This window comes from Varanus komodoensis, unplaced genomic scaffold (assembly GCF_004798865.1).
Source record: "Varanus komodoensis strain SLA01 unplaced genomic scaffold, ASM479886v1 scaffold4, whole genome shotgun sequence".
Lineage (NCBI taxonomy): Eukaryota > Metazoa > Chordata > Lepidosauria > Squamata > Varanidae > Varanus > Varanus komodoensis.
Window position 1 is genome coordinate 15,490,731 of NW_025335941.1, and position 20,699 is coordinate 15,511,429.

Genomic DNA, 20,699 nt, shown 5'->3' on the forward strand with positions numbered 1-20,699 from the left:
TCTGGAGGGCTGTAAGTTTCCCACCTCTGATTGAAACCATGGTTGAAAAATGAGTAAGCAAGTGATGGTGTAGAGCTGTTTCTCTGCTTTAGTTTTCTGTCTTCTCAGCTTCATATGTTCCTAAGCAATCCCATCTCACTGGTGCAGTAACCTCCAGAAGCAGGACAATAGCTAAAGTTGTTTGTCAGACAGACGCTCTACTAAACCATAGTTAATTCAGGTTGCTGACACTAGTTTGCCAATTCACATACCACAGCAAGCCGTAATTGTAGCCCTTAACTCAGTTTTGGAGTGATGTCTCAATGGAGCCAGCGAGTCTTCCTACCAATTGCTAACTCCATTTATTTAAAATAAATAGACCAGCATACTTGCTATAGGAAACATTACTTTTTAATAGATGCCGAATGTAAGACTTCCTTGTGTTAGTTGCTAGAATATCCTGTCGTGTCTTCTCTTCACAGTAATATAATTTGCTATATTTTAAAAAATGGCAGCTGATAGTAGCAAGTTTCTCAGGATGAACGAAAGGATACAAATGAAATGTTGTGTGCAGCATGCTATTATAAAATAGAACTTTGCTGGATTGTCGTGTATGCTTCATTTGCATATTAAGGATGAATGTGTATGAATATTATTGTTACTACAAATTGTTACTACTTTTGCACAGTGTTACTTATCTGAGATCCTTTTCTTCTGCTCCTATTGACAATTTGGTCCTTGAAACAACCATCTTCCTAAACTAGTTTTTAACTTCTTAAACTAGATGTTTTGGATATGATTGATGTCCTTGTGGAGGGCAGTGAAGGCTTAAATGAAGAAATTGGATTTACCTTAAACGAAGACATGATTGTGAGCACGTTTCCATTCAGTGCTGTTGTCCCAGCATCCTTAGAAGCCAGGAATAAGTTGCTTCTCGAAGCTGATGAAAATGCAAGAGGTATTTATTTGCTACTTTTTATTTTAAATGCCTAATGCTTAATAATATTTGCCGAGCTTTCCTCTGAGTTCTCATTAGGAATATGAGTTTTGGTCCTCATGGATGAAGCTTTAAACTGCAGGGTCGCTGAAACACACTTACTGCTTTGTGGGGATTCCCTACTTGCATCTTTAATGTCCCATATGTATTTTTAAATGTACATCTTAGATGCCTAGGAAGTTCATAAATATTTGTGTCTTTAAACTAATGTCTTAAAATTATGTCTTTAAACATCGTTTCCAACTCCGGATCCTCCCCCAACACCCCAAGTTCAAGGTTTGCATGGCAAGTTGAACAACACAGAGATCTGTGGGATGTTTAGCACAGTGGTGATGAGCTAGTGATTGGGAGCCTGCTCATTGACTCCTACTCATTCACAGCAATCCACAGTTTGAGAAAAAGTGTCAGGATTTGGGGAAAACATCATCTTCTGTATGATGGAATGAAGAGTGATTGTCCTACCTTTTTTGTGAAGGAAAGTTATAGTAGCACATAGGCACAAACATCTCCTGTCAGCTCATAGAGGTTTACTAGTTGGTTTGGCCCTTTTCTAGGAGTCTAAACATTGAAAGCAGACAGCAGTTTTGATTGTACTTGCAGTCATTGCTCAGGGAAAGAAACTATGTCAATGACTTGAAACTGTGAAGTGAAGTAGTCCAGTCTGGTTTTCACTGCTGCAGACTGAATCCTGCCTATTTCTTAAGGGCTACATTAGATTGGATTGAAATTGATTAATCTAAATCCTGTTCTAATTAAGCCTATTTTGTAAGAAAAAAAGAACCAGGAGGGAACATTGAAGTGGAATCTGTTTAGGATTTTCCCCAGCAGAAAATCCTGTATATGAACAGTGTCTATTTCTCAGGGAACTTGCATGGCTTGACATTTTAAGAAGCATTGTCATAAACCCACTCAAAGTCTTCACATAACTCCTAAGTACTACAAATAGTGTTCTGGATGGAGGCATGCCTGAAGTAATGTGGAATATAGTTCTTATGCTGGATGGGTCCTGAAAAGTTTCCATTCGTCTCACAATGCCATAGGGTTTTCACAAGGTCTTGAATTGCTCGGGAGTGTGGGTGCTTTAAGCCATTGAATCAGCACTGACATTTTCCAGGGCTTACATGCTCAGTTGAGTTCAGTATGTCTACATAACTTCTCCTTTAAAAACAAAAGTTATGATACCACAGATGTATTCATATGAGAAAATCCTTATTTCCTCCCTGAATGAGGATATTTGATCATGTTCTGTGTATTTGGCTTTGCCAATATTCTAGTGTCAGAAGCCAAAAGACCCAATCTGGTTTCTTTTTTTCATCTGAACAGGAGAAAGCATAGTGGAGTATCTCATTGCCATTTACACTGACCTCCTACATTCTCAGAGAGACCCCTTGGCCCTTTGTTTGATGTTTCAGCAATATGATAAAGAGCTCCCGTCTGTCTGTCCTCAGCTCTATCTCTTCAGGCATTACTACAGTCTTTGGATACCACAGCAAGCTAAGGAAACCTTGGTAAGTGACACAGAAAATGGAATATGCTTCGTTTGGTAGTAATTCACATTTTAGCTCCATATGCAAGGGAACTGTGACTCCAAATATATTGCCCACTGGTTTGGTTATAGTATTTGAACTTCTGTCTCACTGGCATCTCAGTATGCACGTGTATGGCGTCTTTTTTCCTTTTGTGAGGAACGCAAGACAGCTTACAGAGCTCCACTGTATCATCTCAACCGTCCTGTGAGGAAGGCTAGGTTGGCAGTTTGTAACTGGCCCAAAGTCACCCAGTGAGCACCTGGGTCTCCAGTGCAACTCTCTAACCACCAAACCACTCTGGCTTTCGTATATGTTGGAACTGTTTTTTTGTTTTATTTTGAAAAGTTGTGCCCTGCGTTCCTGTTACAGTAATACTCATACTAGCTTACAGTAAAAACACAGAAATACAATATCAAAGAACCAGTGTTAAAATTACATATTTACTACAGTTGTAATCAGCAAAAGGCCACATGATGAAGAAACAAAATATTATTTAAAGCACACAATTCCTTAAAAGTTAGCTTAAGAATAAGTTGCTTTACCTTCTGATGAAAGACTGAAAGGGAGGAGGTGAGTGAGAGGAATTTAGCAGTATCACCACTGAAAAGCCCTGTCAAGTAGGTATATCTCAAGAAAAGCAAACAGGGAGACACAGGCAGGGAAGTTCAACAGGAACCAGAATTAGATTGTCAATAGCATGATTTCATGCTAGCCTTCACCAACCCTGTGCTTTACAGATATTTTGGACTTCATTTTCCACCAGCCACAGTTGGTATGGGCAATTGTCAGGAATTCTGGGAGTTGTGGTTCATAACTTTTGGAAGATGCCAAGTTGAGAAAAGCTGTTTTATGCTTATTCCATTTTGTGGTCCTCATCAGTGCCATAGCTCAGGCATGGATGATGTTCCCTCAGTTATCTTTAAGAGTGTTTTTGTATTTGTTTTTGGTTTTAAAACAGTTCCAGCAAGGGGAAAACATGTGCAAAGATGAATTCCTGCCATCAGATCCCTCATTTTCCACCCTGCTGAAGAATACTTACCAGAAAGGTGTTGTTGGTTTGTTAGAAGTGACCATGAAAGAGAAGTTAAATGAAGCTATTTTGCAGCTTCAACCTCAGCAGCTTTTGTTGGCTTCAAAGCATGTTCTGCTTTACCTAAAAACCACAGTGGAAAATTTCAGCAATGTAAGAACTTTTGTGCTTTCTCCTGTACCTTTTCCTAAGCAATCTTTGCCTTTTGTGATCCCAGTCACAAATTTCTTACTCCCTCTTCACACATTTATATGGCAGTAAGCCTGTGTTTTGCCACTGTACATAGAAGCAGCTGAAAAGTATCTCCAATCTTGTCTCCACAGCCTTCATGATGCATATTGCAGAATATACATGTTATATATCCCCTATGTTGTGTCTGCATACCCAAAACATTTTGTACTATATGTGGTAGACATGACCTTCAGGTGGAGTACAAATACGGAGTTTCTTTGTTCAGCCTTTTTTCTAAACCTTTTTTCATCCTGCAATATGTTATTCTCCAACAGTTTGGCAAAAATCCTGGTATTTCCCTTCTCACTCTTTTTGTGGACCTTCTGAAGAGCCTGTTGCACAAAGGTGGTGATAGAGAATTGTGTAGTGTGCAGGTACACGAAAATACACAAGCTGGATCTGACCTTTTTGTGAATGAAGAGTCTGAGACAGCAGGAAAAAGTGGAAATGATGAGGTATTAATATTTCTTTGTGATTAATTTGTCCTGGGGGCAGAGGGAACAATATTTCAACAATCTCACAGAACTAATTAAAGCTGAAAAAGCAACTTTTGTTTCTGTTTAAATTATGTTTACTTAATGAAGTGAAAAGCCATGCAAGTAGGAAAATGATCCAATTCTCCTTGCACTTTGGTATTTTAGATGCGATGAAATCCTTTAGAGTATCCTTCTCCCTCCTGGTGCCCTCCAGACATAGTTGGCTTCAACTCCCATCATTCCCAGCCAGATCATGATGTGAGATGCAGTCCAGGTTGGGGAAGCCTGCTATGGGTAGTAAGACAGTGTCTCTTAATTAAGCACCTTCATTTCCATACAGATTTTTTTTTCTGTAGCAGCAGCTCATTCCATTTTTTCGTAACATAACTTCCCTGAACCTTAAAACAGGAGCAGCTCTCTGAGGGAGCAGACAGCTTTTGCCATCAGAGGACTGGGGAGAGGCCAGTGGTGGACAGGAATTGCACATGCCTCTGCTTCCTCGGTAGTATAATTAAATTGCTTTTTCGGTTTTACTGAAAATGTTTGCCACTGCAGCTTTTTCCAGGGATGTAGTTAGCTTGTTTGGGTAATGACTGGTAATGTGCTCAAAGGCCACTAATGATATAGAGTGGGAAATGGTACAGAAAAAGGAAAGCAAAATTTTAGGGGTATTGGAGGAGCTGTCCTGCAAGGGAAGGCTTCAGATATTGCAGCTGTTTTTTAAACTTAGGAAAGAGAACGAGTAAGAAAGGATATAATAGTGGTTTATAAAATCATACCCCTGCTTGTAGAAAGTAGCTTGGGAGGGGTTTTTTTCCCTTCCCCATGATACCAGAAGGTGGGATCATCTACCAAAACTGATTGGCAAAAGCTTCAGTTCAGGAAAAAGGAAGAACTTCACACAGTAGGTAGCTTCTTTATGGAATTCACCACCACAAGAGGTGGCGATGTCACCAGCTTGGTTGCCATTTAAAGGGGCAGTAGACAAATTCATGGTAAAAAGCCTCAGTAGCTACTAGTCATGCTGGCTACACGTAGTGTCCAGAAATCCCATTTCCTGGAGCAGAGGAGGCACCCAAAGGAGGGTGCAAGCCTGTGCACCCAGCTTGTGGGCTGCTTGAGGCATCTGCTTAAAGTTGCTCAACTGAATGGGCCATCAATAGGCTTCTTCATATGTCTACCTTTTATTGTAAATTTCTCCTTTGCAGATACTGGAAGAGTTATTTTCTTTAGTCTTCAAACACCCTACATTGGAGAATTGGTTCTTGGCTGTAGAACAACGTTCTCTTCCCCCGCACAATTTAAGTCCAGTAAAAGTGAAACTGCTTTCCATTCACCTAAATCATGGCATTCTTGAGTTGCTGAAGATGAGTTGCCCACTACTGCAACCCAAGAATCAACTGGAAGTGTTCTCTAAGTATTTTGAAACCATCACTAAAACTGTGTTGGAGGAACTGCACCCCAGTAGACAGGAAGGGTGCAAAGTATCTTCCAAAAGGTCACAACAGATGGAGGCATTGCAAGAACTCTATACTTACTTGGATGCACAACAGCTAAAAGAAGTTACATTGGCTCTCCTGCAGCTTCCTAGAGCAAACCTGACCATGAAGGAATCTGAAACTGATTCAGGAAAAAAAATATGTTTGAGTACTTATGGAGAGACTTTGATGCAGCTCCTCACCGAAAGCTACCAAAAAGGATCTTTGAAGGGAGACCTCTTCTTTTCAAGAGAGCACATTCAAGGGATGGGTATTCTTTTGTCTACGGCAGCCACGAAGGAGCTGGAGAGGGTGTTCATGCATGTGATACAGAAAGAGCCCGTCTTTGCCCAGGCTGTTGGAGTGGACGTGCAGCTCTTCTGTCTTCAGCATTCAACAGAAACATCCCTTTCCATCGTGGCTTTGTTGATTCGGTATTGTCGTACTCACTTGCTGCAGTTTGAGCTTTGGTGTCTGAATCATGGTACTGGCAAACTCTTGAAAAAGAATGTGAGCCTTTTTCTGCCACTGATCAATACATACTTGGACTGTCAAAAGCAGCATACTTTTGCACAAGGTAAAAGTGGCCCGTTTATAGAAGAACTTTCACATTGCATTCTTAAGGGACTGTAATCATTTTGTACCATCAGTATATGTTTGTGAGGTGAAGTTGTGAATACAGCTTTTGGGGCTTTTAGTTTTAAAATGTTGTCTACTGTTTGAATAAGTGAACTAACTCATTTTTTAAAAAATCCATTTCCTTTATTACTGAAAAATAGGGCTTTTTCCTCCATTTTTAATTTTTATTTACAAGACATTCAACTAGTCTAGGCATATGTGTATATACCTGTAATATGTAATGCAAGAAACTTTTAATCAGGGCTTTTTCTTGGAGCACTTCAATGTTAATTTTGGTATGATTACCATTTTCAGACAGAAATGCTTACCATTCCCAAGCAACATGTACTTTACATGTTGTGATCTCTATCTTGGCAGGTAGATGTCTATCTTGAGCTCAGTAGCTACTTGGTACGTCATTCTGAAGACTGAAACTGTTATAGTGGCTCCTGGTACACACATCCTCACATAGAACTTAAAGGGCTATAGAATGCTGACATAATCAGGCCATCCCTCTGACTGTTTTGCATTGCTCTTTCTTGTTGTTGTGTCTCTTCAGCTGTTACGTCTACCTTGCGAGATGCTTTGTGGTCAGAACTTCTAGACATCGCTCTGAACAGAGGTTCATCACAGCCATTCACTGAGGAATGTCAGGTTCTTTCCAAGCTGCTTCCACCTTCAGAAACAGAGGCATTCATTTACCTAACAGAAAAATTACCTGTCGCCCTTGAGTCAGAAGGAAGTCATGAATAGTAAGCCCACTTAATTTATAAAAGTGAAAGAGTAAAGCCGTCTAGCCATTTTGTTTTCTGGTATAGAGACTTATCTTTCTAGGAGATTTGAAAGGATAGTCCAGGAAACTGAAACTTGGGGAGGGGGATAATTACTATGGGAACTAGAAGTTTAGCAAAGCTACTGCCCTTCTGATTGGCTAAGAGACAAGGTGGTACATAGGTGAAGATCATAAGCAAGAGTTAGGGAGAGAGGTAGCAATCAAAATAAGCTAAGTGGTTGGTGTAGAGGACCCAAACTCTGAGACAGAAGTTGAGCTTAAAAGAAAAAGCTGCATTGCCAGTAAACTAGGATGAGCTGGGAAAATTGCTTTATTTCTAGGTGTTGACTAAAGCAGGGAAACAACTTGGACCAGGTTTAGATGGATGTGTTTTTTATGTTATTTTCATAGCCTAATTGGTTTGTGGGCAAGCTATAATTTGTTCGAACCATCCTTGGCCTGATTTAGATGTAATAACGATCTGCTGATGGAAGAAGTCAGAGCTGGGGAGGGAGCAGAGGAAGCACAGAACTTGGTCAAACCAGCTTTAGCATTGTGTTTGAACTGAACCAAAGACATTACACTTTCTAGCATTTTAAATAGGCTAAAGACTGAAATCTGAAAGATGAGAGATGAATCAACAGAACTGTATGTGGTGGGCATTCTTTACCTACTAGTTGCTTCTCTGAACTGAAAACTATTTCAGCCCATTTGGTCTAGTGCTGATATGACTCCTTGAAACCCAATCTAATATCCTCCAGATGTGTTGGGAGTTATGAGAATTGCAGTGCAACACATCTGGAAGGGCACCAGGTTGGGAAAAGCTGCCTTTTGGTGCCTCACAGATCACGCTGGTCTCAGTAGGCCAGCTGGCAGGGCTGTATTTCCACTGGGTGGCACATTATGGCTCTTGGAGTGTGAGAAAGGAATGAAATGGCTGACTTTCCAGCTCTAGCAAGTAATGAATGTTTCCCTTTCCTTAGTTAAAAGCTTAAAAGGTACAACAGGGAACAGTGGAAAGGAGCGCACAGATGGCACTAATTTGCTTTTTTCCAATTCCCTGCAGCTGGGAGGTTGCTGATGCTGTATCAAGAGCCTTCGGGAGTTCTGCAGAAAAGTTGCAGGCATGGAAAAAATGCCTGCTAGCTGCCTGTATAAAATGGCTGATCCTCACTTACAGCAGTAGCAAAGAACAAGAAGCATGCCTAGAAACTGAGAGGACTATGCTGTCAAGGCTGGAGAAATTAGCAGTGAGGACTGGGTGTTTTTCTTCCCCTTTATTGTATACCTATTTATAGGGTGGTGAGATATCGAGTAGAGCAGATGTTGAAGGGTGGACTGAACTTCAGTAGCTTGACCAGTAGGGGGTGCTTGTGCACAAGCAGTTGTACATGAATGTACACATCTTTTATAAGATTACTCTGTTCATTCTCTTATGGTATCCTTAGATATATATACCTCTCTGATAGAATTATGGGGAGCATGATTATACTCTTTAATTCCATTTTTCTAAATGTTAAGCCCCTTTCCACCATTTGTGCCTTGTTACCTCCTTACCAAATGACTTTCCAGTGGTGCATGACCATTCAGAAGGAATTGCTCTGAAGTTTGTGTTCTATTAGAACGTTATTATTTTCGGGCAATGTCACACATTACAAAATGCTTACACAGAATTGTGCCTTTCACGTAAGACTTTTTGATGAAAGAAGGGGTGCTAAATCACACAGCATTTTCTTTAGAATGAGAGGGAGGGAAAGTCTTCAGACCTCTATGTAGGTTTCATTCCAGTGATGAAAGATACTAACATGCTTTTTCTTGTTGTTTTGTGTTATGGCTATTCTTAATATTTATCAGTGTTAGCTGCTTTGAATTTGTGAAGAAAGACAAGATTATTACGTGCATGGATTCTGATTTAGCTAAGGCGGCGCGGGGGCACAAGATATGACCTACATGCCTCTACTTGGCTTTTCTCTAAAGCTCACCTGTTTAGCTGGACCCTGGGGTGGGGGGAGGCCACTGTGAAAAGTTGCTGGGCAGTGGAACAGTAAACTGTGAAAGCCTGTTGTTCTCTCCAGCTGGTGATCAGAGTTGAGAGAAATTTAAGGTTTAAATGCCCTGCTCTTTAACAGGCTATTTATCGTGGATCGGAGGACTTTTTAGTGAAGGGCAGTATATAAAAGCTTTAGATAGATAAGGGATTCCAGCTTAGCCAAAGAAAACTTTCTCCATTATATGACCCCAGTGTCTGTTTCTGAGTAGGAGTGCATGGAACCGAGCTGTTCTTTGCATGACTGAAATCCATTTCACTGGAGCTTTCTTGTAAGTAGACATGCAGAGTTTTGTTTTGCATGGTAGGAAAGTGACAAAACTGGAAAGAATTACATCTGTGTTTCTGCACAACCATGTGCCGTTCAGGGTTCCATCATACCACCAATGTGGTCAATGGATCCAGAAAGATTATGCATCTTTTAGTGAAGGGATCCACATGCAGAAGGTACTTCTGCTTATATGTATCTTTACTGAATCAGATTGGATAGTATTTGGGTTAGATGAACACCAATGATGCTGAACACTTTTATTAGTAAATAAAACCAATTGTTTTCAATAGAATTTTGTTTCAACTAAAATATAGTTCATAGTATGGTCTAAATATAAACTAAAAGATGTATGTGGTGCTATCAGTGACATATCAGGCTTCTTTTGAGGTCCGACTGCTAAACCTATGCCTGCACCCTCGTGTCCGCCAAAAGTTTTGAACTATACCTCCCATAATCCCTAATCATTAGCCATGGTGACTAACATATGGAAATAGGAGCTCAGAGTGTGTGGAAAATACCAGTTTGCCTAACCCCAAGTTAGAAATGCATGTGTTTGTTTTTGAAATCCACCTTACTTTACAAATGTCTTTTTATTCCGAGTTATTTTCCAAATAGGGAAGCAGGAGTTACAGGAGTATCAGTTTTCTCTCTCTACCCCCACTTCCATATATAACGGTATATAAACGTCGTGTTGCTGTTTCCTGTCTATCCAGAGCTCAGTAACTGAAGTAGTTCCAGAAGACTGGCATAGTTTTGTGAAGATGGGGCTCAAGTAAGCTTTCTCTGATGTTATCACTGGTTTGGTACTGTTACAAAGAATTGTGTGTCAGTGCAGAGTCTGTAATATGCTAAATGCTTCCTGCCTGTACAGACATCAGAATATTTGTGACCACTAAAGCCCATATTTGTTATTATGAATATATATATTTAAAATCATATCTGCACAAATTCCAAGTGCAAAAGTGAGGATGCAATTGAATGCAGATATGCTAAAATAATGTCCCAACCACTCGAATTTCCTTCTTTGTTGTTGGGCTGAGAGTGCTTCAATTTTAGTAGATTTAAGAACTGCAGCTGGAATTGGTCCATTTCAATCCATTTAAACAAAACAGACTCTCCTAAAATTCTTCCCCTGTACAGTGATATAACCATGGAATTAAATATTCCTATGAACAGTCATCGCTTAGAGGAGTCACCTTAGACAAAGCTTGTGTGGTGTTGGTGTGGCTCATGCAGTGCACTTTGCATGAATGTAAGATCGCCGCACAAGTGCGGAATTGGTGGTCTGGTGTTGAATCTTAGGTTTTAATTTTTCCTTTAAGCCCTTATGGCTTGGCTGTAAAGAAAAGCTTGAATACCTAACAAAATATTTAGAGACAGGGTAAGCAAGATTCCCAGTGGATCGGGAAGTAGCTGCAACTTACCTTTCTTTTCCAGCTTGGATACCAGCACTCAGGTTGTTCCTTCTACTCATTCGCTCAAACTCATTCGTAAGCCTCACTGTTGTTGTTGTTGTTGTTGTTGTTGTTGTTGTTGTTGTTACATGCTGTCATATCATCTCCAATTTATGGCAATACTAAGAATGAGTGCCCTTCAAAATGTCCTGACCTTGATAGCCCTGTTCAGCTCTTGGAAACTCAAGGCTGTGGCTCCCTTTATGGAATCCATCTATCTCATGTTTGTTGTCTTCTTCAATTAGCTTCAACTTTGGAACAGGGTAGATTATGCAAAATAAGCATGAGCAAATGCTACTGCTTGATCATTTGGATATCCTGGAACAGAATCCAGTTAAGCATATTGCAGATATTATACAACACAAATGCTGCCACTGAACTCCTGCTTGATCTGGTGCAGAAGCAAGGAACACCACTTGCACAACAGAAAGCTGGCAGTCCTCAAAGTAATCCCAGAAAGAAGGGGACATGCTTGCTTTCTGATTGGGCAAGTCAGTGGAGTTCCCTTCCCTTCAGCAGTCTCCACTGATCTGTCCCATTCTGCAAATGAGCATTTATGGTTGTTGTTTTTAACTTTTAGCTCCCTATTGCACCAGTGGTGTTTCTTACTGGTGGGCAGACTTCAATACTGCCATTCATTCATTCATTCATTCGATTTATATCCTGCTTTTTTCTGATAGCGAAGATGGCTTACATCTTCCTGCTCTTCCTGCTCTCAGTCTTATCCCCACAACAGTCCCTTGAGGTAGGTTGGGCTGAGAGTCTGGCTGGCCCAAAGTCACCCCGTTGGTTCTGTGGCCAAGTGGGGACTAGAACCAAAATTGCCTGAGTCCCAGTCCCATGCTCTTAACCACTGCACCACATTGACTCTCTAAGTTTTTTTTAATATTATTTTATCTTCTAATGAAGTCTTCTGCAACCTGATGCCTTCAGGTGTATTGACTACAACTCCCATCCTCTCCAGCCATCACGACCAGTGGGAGCTGTAGCCTAAGACATCTGGAGGGTGTCTCATGATGGAATGCTGACCCTAAAGGACATCACACAGTACAGCTAAATAGTGCACCAACCAAGCCAGCATCTGGGATATAGAATTCTTTCCTTCATTTGTTTTATAGGCAGACTGCATGATCTTTGTCATAACATATTTTTAATTTCTGTTGTGTAGGTACCGTTATAAAGATCAGGATTTCCTGAAAACTCTGAATGCAGTAATAAATATGTTGTACCGGAAAGAAGTTTCTCTTAGTCAGAGATTAGTCAAGCTATCAGTGCTTTATATGATGATCACGCAGCACTCTTTATTTCTGTCAACAATGCTGAAGTCGCAAGAAGAGAATGACCTGAATGTTCATGCAAGAGGTCTGTTTCTCTTTTGTTTCCCTTGGTCTCGATTCTCTTTCAATTGTTCTCAATCCTTCCACTTACAGCAGATTTGAAAACATGTAGGTGGTATCTGAAAGACTATTATTTTAGTGTTACAATTTTAAAAATTAGCTATTCTGTTCTATTACCACTACTATTTTTTCTACTGGATTTTTTTCAGCTCAGAAGTCATCTGTGCTTTCTATGTTCAGTGTGTTAGTGATAAACTCAGTAGAAAAGTAAGAATTCTTGTTCATCTGTATATTTATGAAGCAGTTTTACACTATTTTCTATAGCTGTTTTTGCTTTGCGTTTAAACAAACCTGGATGACCCAAGGTCATTGTAAGAGAACAACAATCACTATAAAAATCCTGAGAAACTCAGCTTTCTTCTTGCATGAGATGGACCAGTCATGGGTAGGATTGCATGTTGGCCTACTACAGATGCAGGGGTAGGTAGAGTAATGAAGATCAGAAGGCACTGAGCTACCTCGTATAATTTAAGGGCCCGGAATGAGGTGCCCCAGAGCTGATTAATCAGCCCCTAGAACCATTATTTGGCACCCGTGCTGAGACCTACAGCTTCCCATGTTACATTGGTTAGAGAGCAGAAGTGAAAACAAGCATGTCCCAATTAATTTCTGCACAAAAGGTGAACAGAGTTAGTGTAATAAGAAGTTTTACCATGCCCATTAAATGTCCTTTTACCTTCTTCATCAAACTAGAAGAAAACAACTTTTGTGAATTGAAAATATTTGCTTACCTTATTTAAAACAAATGAAGTCTGTAAAAGGGATTATTATGAAATGTTAGTCACAATGTGCTTTCCATTTTGTTGTCCACAGTATTGATCCACTCAGAAGTTGTCCTGCATAGCTCAGCTGAAGTTAATGAGAACTGTGCAAGAGCACATAATAGCGCTCTTGTGGTGCTCTGTTGATCTCAGCAGTGCTTGCTTTGGAGAATTTCCTAGCGGCTTGTGCCCAACGTCATCCTCACAAGGAACTGCTGGAACAAGCTTGATATTTTCAAATTGCTTGGCAAGGGGACAACTAAGTCATTTGGAAGATAAAAGAAATGTCTTTTTTCTTTTGCTTCAGAGGCATTAGTGGACGTCCTGTTGACTCTAGTAAAAGGATGTCCTGCTGTTTGTGAGAGTAACCATTTTGCTGTGCTGCTTGGAGCCTATGGTGCGACACTGAGTGTTTCAGGTGAGTTTATTCATTCCTGAAAGCTTTGAAAAAAATCCTTAATGTCTAATGTGTTGGTCAGACTATTATATGTGCCATGTGTTGTTTGGACAATTTGGTTGCAGTTCCTGGATGATTTGAGAAAACTACTGGAAACTGCACTAAGAGGACGATCATTTGCTGATTTAGGGGTTTATTTAAATCAATCCTTCTAATAGGTTTTTTTTTATTCTCAGAAATTGAATTTAGAAAAAATAAAAGAAGGAAAAGGGACAATGTCTTTCTAGGGTGTCAGGCATAGCAGGACTGCTGGGGAGCCTAAAGAGGTGTTGGGTATGGGAGCTGTGGCTGTGTCACACAAAGAAGGGCCACAGTCCAGTCTGGGCAGAGTCTTGAAGGCTGCATGCCTCTGGTGGGCAGGTCTGAAAGCACAAGGGACAGAATTATTATAGCTTCAAGCACTTACTGGCAGTAACAGTCACAGGAGAGCAAGTTCAGTAACTTGAATGGGGGGAAACAGAAAAAAAATCAGGAAGCCATGAAAGAATCATGGTTCATGGTGAAGGTTAGACCATTGTGGGGAGGGCCATGTTGGTTCTCCAGGCAGGCCAGACTTGGCTCTCAAGCCTGAGATTCTGTAACCCTGGCATAAAGCAAAGACTGAGCAGTAGTCTAGTGGGCATTGGATGGGGTGGGGAATGTCTTGTTTGATTCAGTTGTACAGACACTTTATGTGCTTAAGCCAGCACTGTTTCAGAGAGGCACCCAAGCCACTTGCTGTGCTGTTAGATGATGACTTGCAGCCGAAAGTGGACTGCCTTCATCCAAAAGGGTCTGAGGTGATGGAAGTCCTGTCTTCAGAGATGGAAGTCCTGTCTTATTGTTTATGTGACCAAGCTCTGAAGCTCAGAAATTTTGGGTTACTCCAGGATATGCCATATTTATAGTGTGCGCTCTCTCTCTCTCTCTCTCTCTTTCTTTCTTTCATAGACCAGAAAATACTGCTGCTACTTAAATTGTATGAGAAGAATGGTCTAAGCCTTGTAAACTTCAGGTTAGTTGACTGCCTTTTCAGGTGATGGATGATGTGGAGAAAGCATGTCAGGAAAGCACTACAATGCTTCAGTTTGAACCAACCACTAGCTGCCTTAGGGTCAGTCACTGAGTCTCGGCCTAACCTAACTCACAAGTTGTTGTGAGAATAAAGTGGATAAGAGGACTGTGCCAGTCCCCTTGAATACTTTGCAAGAGGGAAAAAGGTGGCATAACATAACAGTGTTAATAAAAATAAGAAGTGATGATGTCTACATCATGGGAGTACAGCACAGCTCTATGGAAAGCAGATTCAAGATGGCATCTTTAGTCCCTTCTTAAGCATCACTGTAGATAATTGGCCTTGAGTATTCGCACGCCACATACAATTTTTTACACAAGTGGTTTTGTGTAAAATTGAGCCTGAACTTAAGAATATACATTCCTCAAGAAAGCTAATGGTGCTCAGTGAAGTGAAGGGCAGAAGGTTGAAGCTTTTTTGTTGCCTCGTATATATCAATCTCTACTGTGGTCTAGTAGGAGGTGACACTTGGACTTTCTCATGCATCATTTAAGAATCCTAGATTGAATTACCTTGAATGCACAGCTGTAGTTTATTCTTCCCTTTGTGTAGTGCTGTGATGTGTTGTTAGGATAATGCCCATTCTGAGAATATACTACTGTCCTATGAGAGACAAATTAAAGAATGTGCCTTAATCCCACTTTAACCTACACATCCCCCATTTCTTGGGCCGCTAATTATAACCACCCAGCAGCTCAGAGAAGAGAGTTTTGTATGCATCCACACCTGCATCCCATTCAAGTGCAAGGATCCGCGGCTACTTGTTTTGGCTGCCAGGAGAGGATGCCTTGCTGTATTCACTAAACATGAAGGCAAACCATATTGGTGACTGGACACCCATCCCTGCATTTGCTTCCCTCTCTTAGGAGCAGGGAAGTTTCATGGAGCCCTTCAGTGCTTGAAACACACAGTCATGGAGCAGAGCTTGCTGCAGTGGGAAAATGTACTTAATGCAAGTCATGTCATCTCCTCATGAAACATCCTAGAACATTATTGCACTACTTGAAAATCTGGATTGCCTTTTAGCCAGGGGAGATCAGCAGTGGCAGCAGCTGGAAGTGATTCCTTAGAAACAGGAAATTTGTCCTAAGCCTTGGAAGAAGCTCTGTCTTCTTCAGGTTGCATAATTTGGCCAAGCTGTTGACTGCTTTTCGAATTTTCTTCTGTTGCCCCGTTCTGCAGATAAGCCTCTTATTAAATATAAATGGTATATAAAGATATATCTTTTTAAAATATGTTATTGATTCTGTTCATATGCTATGCACAAGTTTTTAACTTATGAGTTGGCTAAAAAGGAAGCATGTCACAGTGAACATAGCTTTGTAGTTTAATTTTGTTTCAGAGTGTGTTGAAAGGAAAGCTAAGGTTGCCAAGGAAACACATCCTCACTTTCAGTACTGTGGTAATAAAGATATGAAGGGAGAAGTCAACATTGTACTACTATTTATAAGTCAAATTGCTACTTTCTCTTCACATAGAATGTATTGGAAAATACATTACCTTCTTCTGCTGTGATTCCAGGATATTACTTTGGGGTCCAGCAGCTGTGGAGCACCACAAGACATGCAAGAGTTTGGGAAAGTCATTGTGGCAGCAGCCAAGCATGGAAGAAATTCTGTGTCTGCTAGACCAAGAAATGATGGAAAGGACCATTCTCCATTTTCCCCAGCATCGGCATCTTCTGTCCACTGAGGTGCCTTGTCTCAACTATAATCTGTTGTCCTTTTTAATAAACAGGAGAGCATTCTGATTTTCCTCATTCAGTCATATTCTTACAAATAGTATCTTAAGTCTTCACATTGACAGTAACGGCATCTGGTGCATTTTATTTATTTATTTATTTATTTAGGCTATTTGTATGCCGTCCTTTGCAAGAGCCTTAGGACGGCTTGCACAAATAAAATACAAATATCTAACATAACATAAATTAATGACCCACTCTGGCTGCAATTAAAATATGATGATAAAATTCAGTATCAAAACTTATTAAAATATTGATTAAATGAAAAGGTCTTAACCTGGCGCCGAAAAACATGTAATGACTGCGCCAGGCTGACTTCTCTGGGGAGCTCATTCCATAGACTGGATCTTATTCTGAGATCTTTTTCCCTGCAGATTTGTGGTTGTTGTTAATGTAATGGCTATATAATGTTGTCCTCAGCTATATAGTCCAAAAGCTCAGTGTTCTGAGTTTAGCAAGATTTCAGACTTGTGATGTTGAAATCCTAGGGATTAACTGCTAATCCTTGGCAGAGTTTTTGAGGAAATGCTTTAAGTGAATTTCTTTCAGAAGAAGAAGGGGTCTGTCTGGAGAGAGAAGGCTGTAAAATTGCTGGTAGCAGCAAGAACACTGTTGTAGCCTTGCCAGCCTTATTTACAGCGGTTTGTAGTGCTTGCAAGATAGATGCTGTGAGGCCACTGCCAGTCCGTGTCAGCTGTTCAGGCCTGGATGGACATCAGCCTGACTCAGGATAAGGCTGCTCCCCATGTTTCCAGGACCCCATGTTAGTCCTGCTTGGAGAAGCCCCTTGGACATGAATGAAACTTGACTTTTGTTATAAGTTGTTAGAACAACTCAAATTCAACATCGTGTTTGAAATTCAATCATGTTTTGGTTTCTCTTCTGTGTTTTAGGAAGAGCAGATGCTCCTAAGCAAAGGCAAAAGTGAAGTGGCACTTAAAGATCTGTATGATCCTTGTTTTCTCCTTCAGCTTTTCAGCGAACTGTTGAGACCAGGTATCAGAAATAGCTGTTTTGATTTGGGGGAAGCATTTGGTGTGAACCTGTGGAAGAATTAGACCCCTGTGAAAGAACATGTTTGTATTCCAGGCTGATGGAACCTTGCTTAAGAAATCCCTTTCAGGTGACCAGTGCAGCTAGTTTTTCTACATAAATTAAACAATCTGCATCCTTCCTAGCAAGGTTCCAATTTTTATCAACATGTGGGTTTTTGTTCAAATGCACAACTTTGACATATTTCCCAGCATAACGATTACTTTTGCTGTTTTGGAATGGGAGAAGAAAGGGCTTTCTATAAGGCTATTTTATGTTAAAATTATCCAGGTAGGCTTTGCAGTACAAAAGAAGTGCATTGCAGAAGGCAACAAAACAGGTGAAGTTAGAATACTGACCATTAGGGACAGCTTAACGATAAGTTGATCCCAAAGGGAATACCTCCTCCCTTCCAAACCAAAAAGAGCAAGACATGCCTTCAGGATGGATTCTCCTGTTGCAGGGCCAATTGGTTGGAATGTCTGATGCTGGGTGGCTTTGTTAGTCTGACACAGGACCCTCATATTAATCATGCTAATTCACCCCCCCCCCCACTCCACTAGCAGGCTTACTAAACTTTCCCACAGAAGCAGTCTCATTCCCAGTGACTGTGTGGCTTATCTCTGGGTCCATTGGAGTTGGCATCTCAGCTGTGAATTCTAATCTCCTCAACTGAGTCAAAATCTGTATCCAATTTTGGATGCTCTTTTATAGGAAGGGTGCACCCAATCCCTACAAATGCTTACCTGTTTCCTCTAATAGGAAAACCCCTTTTTTCTCACTTGTTTGCATGGTTGGCAACTTCCCCCAATTGTTTGGCTGCTTGCTTGCTGTGGGAACAGATCATCTTACCTTGCACTTGCTGCATTCTCCATCTCTCATCAGTGCTAGTCTACAGCCCTGTTCAGATGTAATGGCAGAGTCTGGAAGCAAATCCTGGGTTAATTAACACATGAATTTCTGGGACCTACACTGCAACCAAGCCACTGTTGCATTTGAGGGTCGTTTTCATGATGTCTAGACAGGGACACTTTGGATTCTTCATAGGTTAAATAACCCCAAGTTAACCCAGAAACAAGCCATGATTTAACCTAGAGTTGTTTAACCCATAACAAAACCCATCACAGATTTGGACATTATGGGAAAAACCCTCCAATGCAGCATTTTAAGTTTAATTAAACAGGAAACTGCTCACATTCATTCCTGTCATTCCTGGGTTAGTTGGACACTATGTGTTGCCCTTGCTTCCAAACAAGGCCAATGTAATAGGCTGCCCGCCCCAGAAGATACAGCTGCAGATCACTCCAAGCAGCCCAAGGCTTTGGCTTCTGCATGTTCCGTCTCTCGGGCCTTAAAAGGATAAATTTCAGACTTGACTTGGACACATCTATGTTAAAACAAAACTAGTCTTTTGGCCTTGAAGAGAGCTTAGAGTAGCTCTTCTCAGCCTAGGGGAAATTACTGTGGCAAGAGAAGCTGTATGTCCTTCCACAGTAGAAAATGCAGTATTGTTTGCAATTCAGATAGTCTTCCTGATGGTACTTGCAGCTTCTTAAGTACAAAATCCCTGGTTTTTTGTACTACTTCAGCATTGCTGCTGGACTCTCTTAAGATGTCTACCATGCCTACCATGTACATGCACGTGCCATGAGCAGAACCGCCTGGAGCCGGGGGTCAGACTAGTTGGCTTGGGAGACCTTTTCTGGCTTGCTCTATGTTTCTAAGATGAGGTGATCTGGCAGTTTCTTACTGTATCCATAGAAGTACCAGGTTGAGGGCACAGTCCACTTTGTCATTTGCATCTGGAAAAAGAAGTAAGCTTTTCTTGTGAAGAATCTGATTTCTCTGGTGCAGTGCCAAATAAATGAATAACTTGTTTAAGTATGAGACACAAGCCAAGTTTCTACCTTTCAGCAATAGAGATGAAGAATCTGTCTGTATATCAAATAATAAAATGTACTAATGGAAGATTGGGTAGAGGTCTACATACTTGGATGCATAGTCTTAATGTTCATCCATTTAGCTGCATGAAGTATATATCTGCATGTAACCTGAAACTCAGTGCCTATATGTTACAAGCAAATTTTCCAGCTGCCTCCCCCTATTGTTCTCTGGATAAACATTATGGCATCTGGTTTGTGTTTGCCCAGTAGCAATGATATCTTCTAAAACAGATGGCTGGTTGGTACTATAATTGGTTTCGAAAGGCAGAGTAAATAGTCTTAATGAACAGAGATCAGATAGTACATTGAGCAGAAAAGTTTCCCTTCTGGATCTTCAAGGGTAATTCCAAATGAGTATATAGCAGAAACGAATGGAACAACCTGAACAACTGTGTTTTTAATTTTTTAAAGAACTCACAAAGGCAGCCTTCCTCAACCTAGTGTCCTCCAGAGGGGTTGGACTGCAACTCCCAGCATCCTCCAGCCAGCAGAGAAACAGGTTGTCACCCAACATATCTAAAGGCACCAGACTGGTGAAGGCTGATCAGAGTATGAGCTGGTTATGGACAGGGAGTATGAGGATGGCAGAAGGATTTCTTGGATGGGAGCAGTACATCATCTGAGGCTGCTCTTTCCTCAGACACAGTGCTGCATCTTGTGATGTGTTTGTGATCCTGCCTTATGGGGCCTCGGTCCACTTGCCAGCAGCTGCTGCTTGGATCATTTTCCCCTGTCCATTTTCCCTGTCTAAATTTCTCCTTCACAAGTAAATAAAAAAGGGCACTTCTCTTACTGCTCAGTGGTGAGGTGATGGTTAGTTTGTTGCTTCGTTTCTTCAGTGTCTCCTGCCCTGATACTACTGCAGTGAGTGCCCAAACTTCAATCCAAAACCCATTTATTTATTGCAACACTACAATACAACCGGAAAACTGAGGTTTTAGTTTAGAAAAAGCTCACAGCCAGTCCAAGCAAATATATGTATATATATCCTTGGCAGCGCACTGACCGACCATGCGAAAGCTTGAACAAGTCGTGGTTGTGATGTCATTGCCTGGCGCCGCTACTCCTTTCTGAGCATGCACATGACCCCTATGTGCACTGTTATCTGATGCTCAGATGCTGAGGAGATGCTGGAATTACTTGACTTGCATACTGACAGAGAGAGCTCTGCGTGCCCACTGTGGCACGCGTGCCATAGGTTCACCACCAATGCCCGAACCCTACCCTGCTACACTCCCCTAACCCTAATATAGGGGTAAAATACCATTAAAGGGGTGATTTTGAAAAAGTCATACTTGAGTAGCTTTTTCTGCACAGCTCATCATTTCTGCCCATCATTTCTAATATCTATCTATCCATCCATCCATCCATCCATCTTTTTAGCTTTGCTATCTTGCATGGAATCAGGAGGCAGAAAATTTCTTATCTTTGG

General features: G+C 41.0%; 1 protein-coding gene across 1 annotated transcript in view; it reads left to right on the forward strand.

Annotated features, from left to right (window-relative positions):
- Positions 1-20,699, forward strand: part of URB1 (URB1 ribosome biogenesis homolog) — a 60,834-nt gene that overhangs the window by 28,786 nt on the left and 11,349 nt on the right. The window contains exons 18-30 of the mRNA XM_044442085.1: positions 764-937; positions 2,300-2,484; positions 3,464-3,688; positions 4,042-4,221; positions 5,451-6,297; positions 6,898-7,090; positions 8,177-8,360; positions 10,142-10,200; positions 12,051-12,244; positions 13,348-13,458; positions 14,428-14,491; positions 16,073-16,244; positions 17,186-17,288. Coding sequence (XP_044298020.1) covers positions 764-937; positions 2,300-2,484; positions 3,464-3,688; positions 4,042-4,221; positions 5,451-6,297; positions 6,898-7,090; positions 8,177-8,360; positions 10,142-10,200; positions 12,051-12,244; positions 13,348-13,458; positions 14,428-14,491; positions 16,073-16,244; positions 17,186-17,288 — 2,691 coding nt within the window. The remainder of the gene's footprint in view (positions 1-763; positions 938-2,299; positions 2,485-3,463; positions 3,689-4,041; positions 4,222-5,450; positions 6,298-6,897; positions 7,091-8,176; positions 8,361-10,141; positions 10,201-12,050; positions 12,245-13,347; positions 13,459-14,427; positions 14,492-16,072; positions 16,245-17,185; positions 17,289-20,699) is intronic.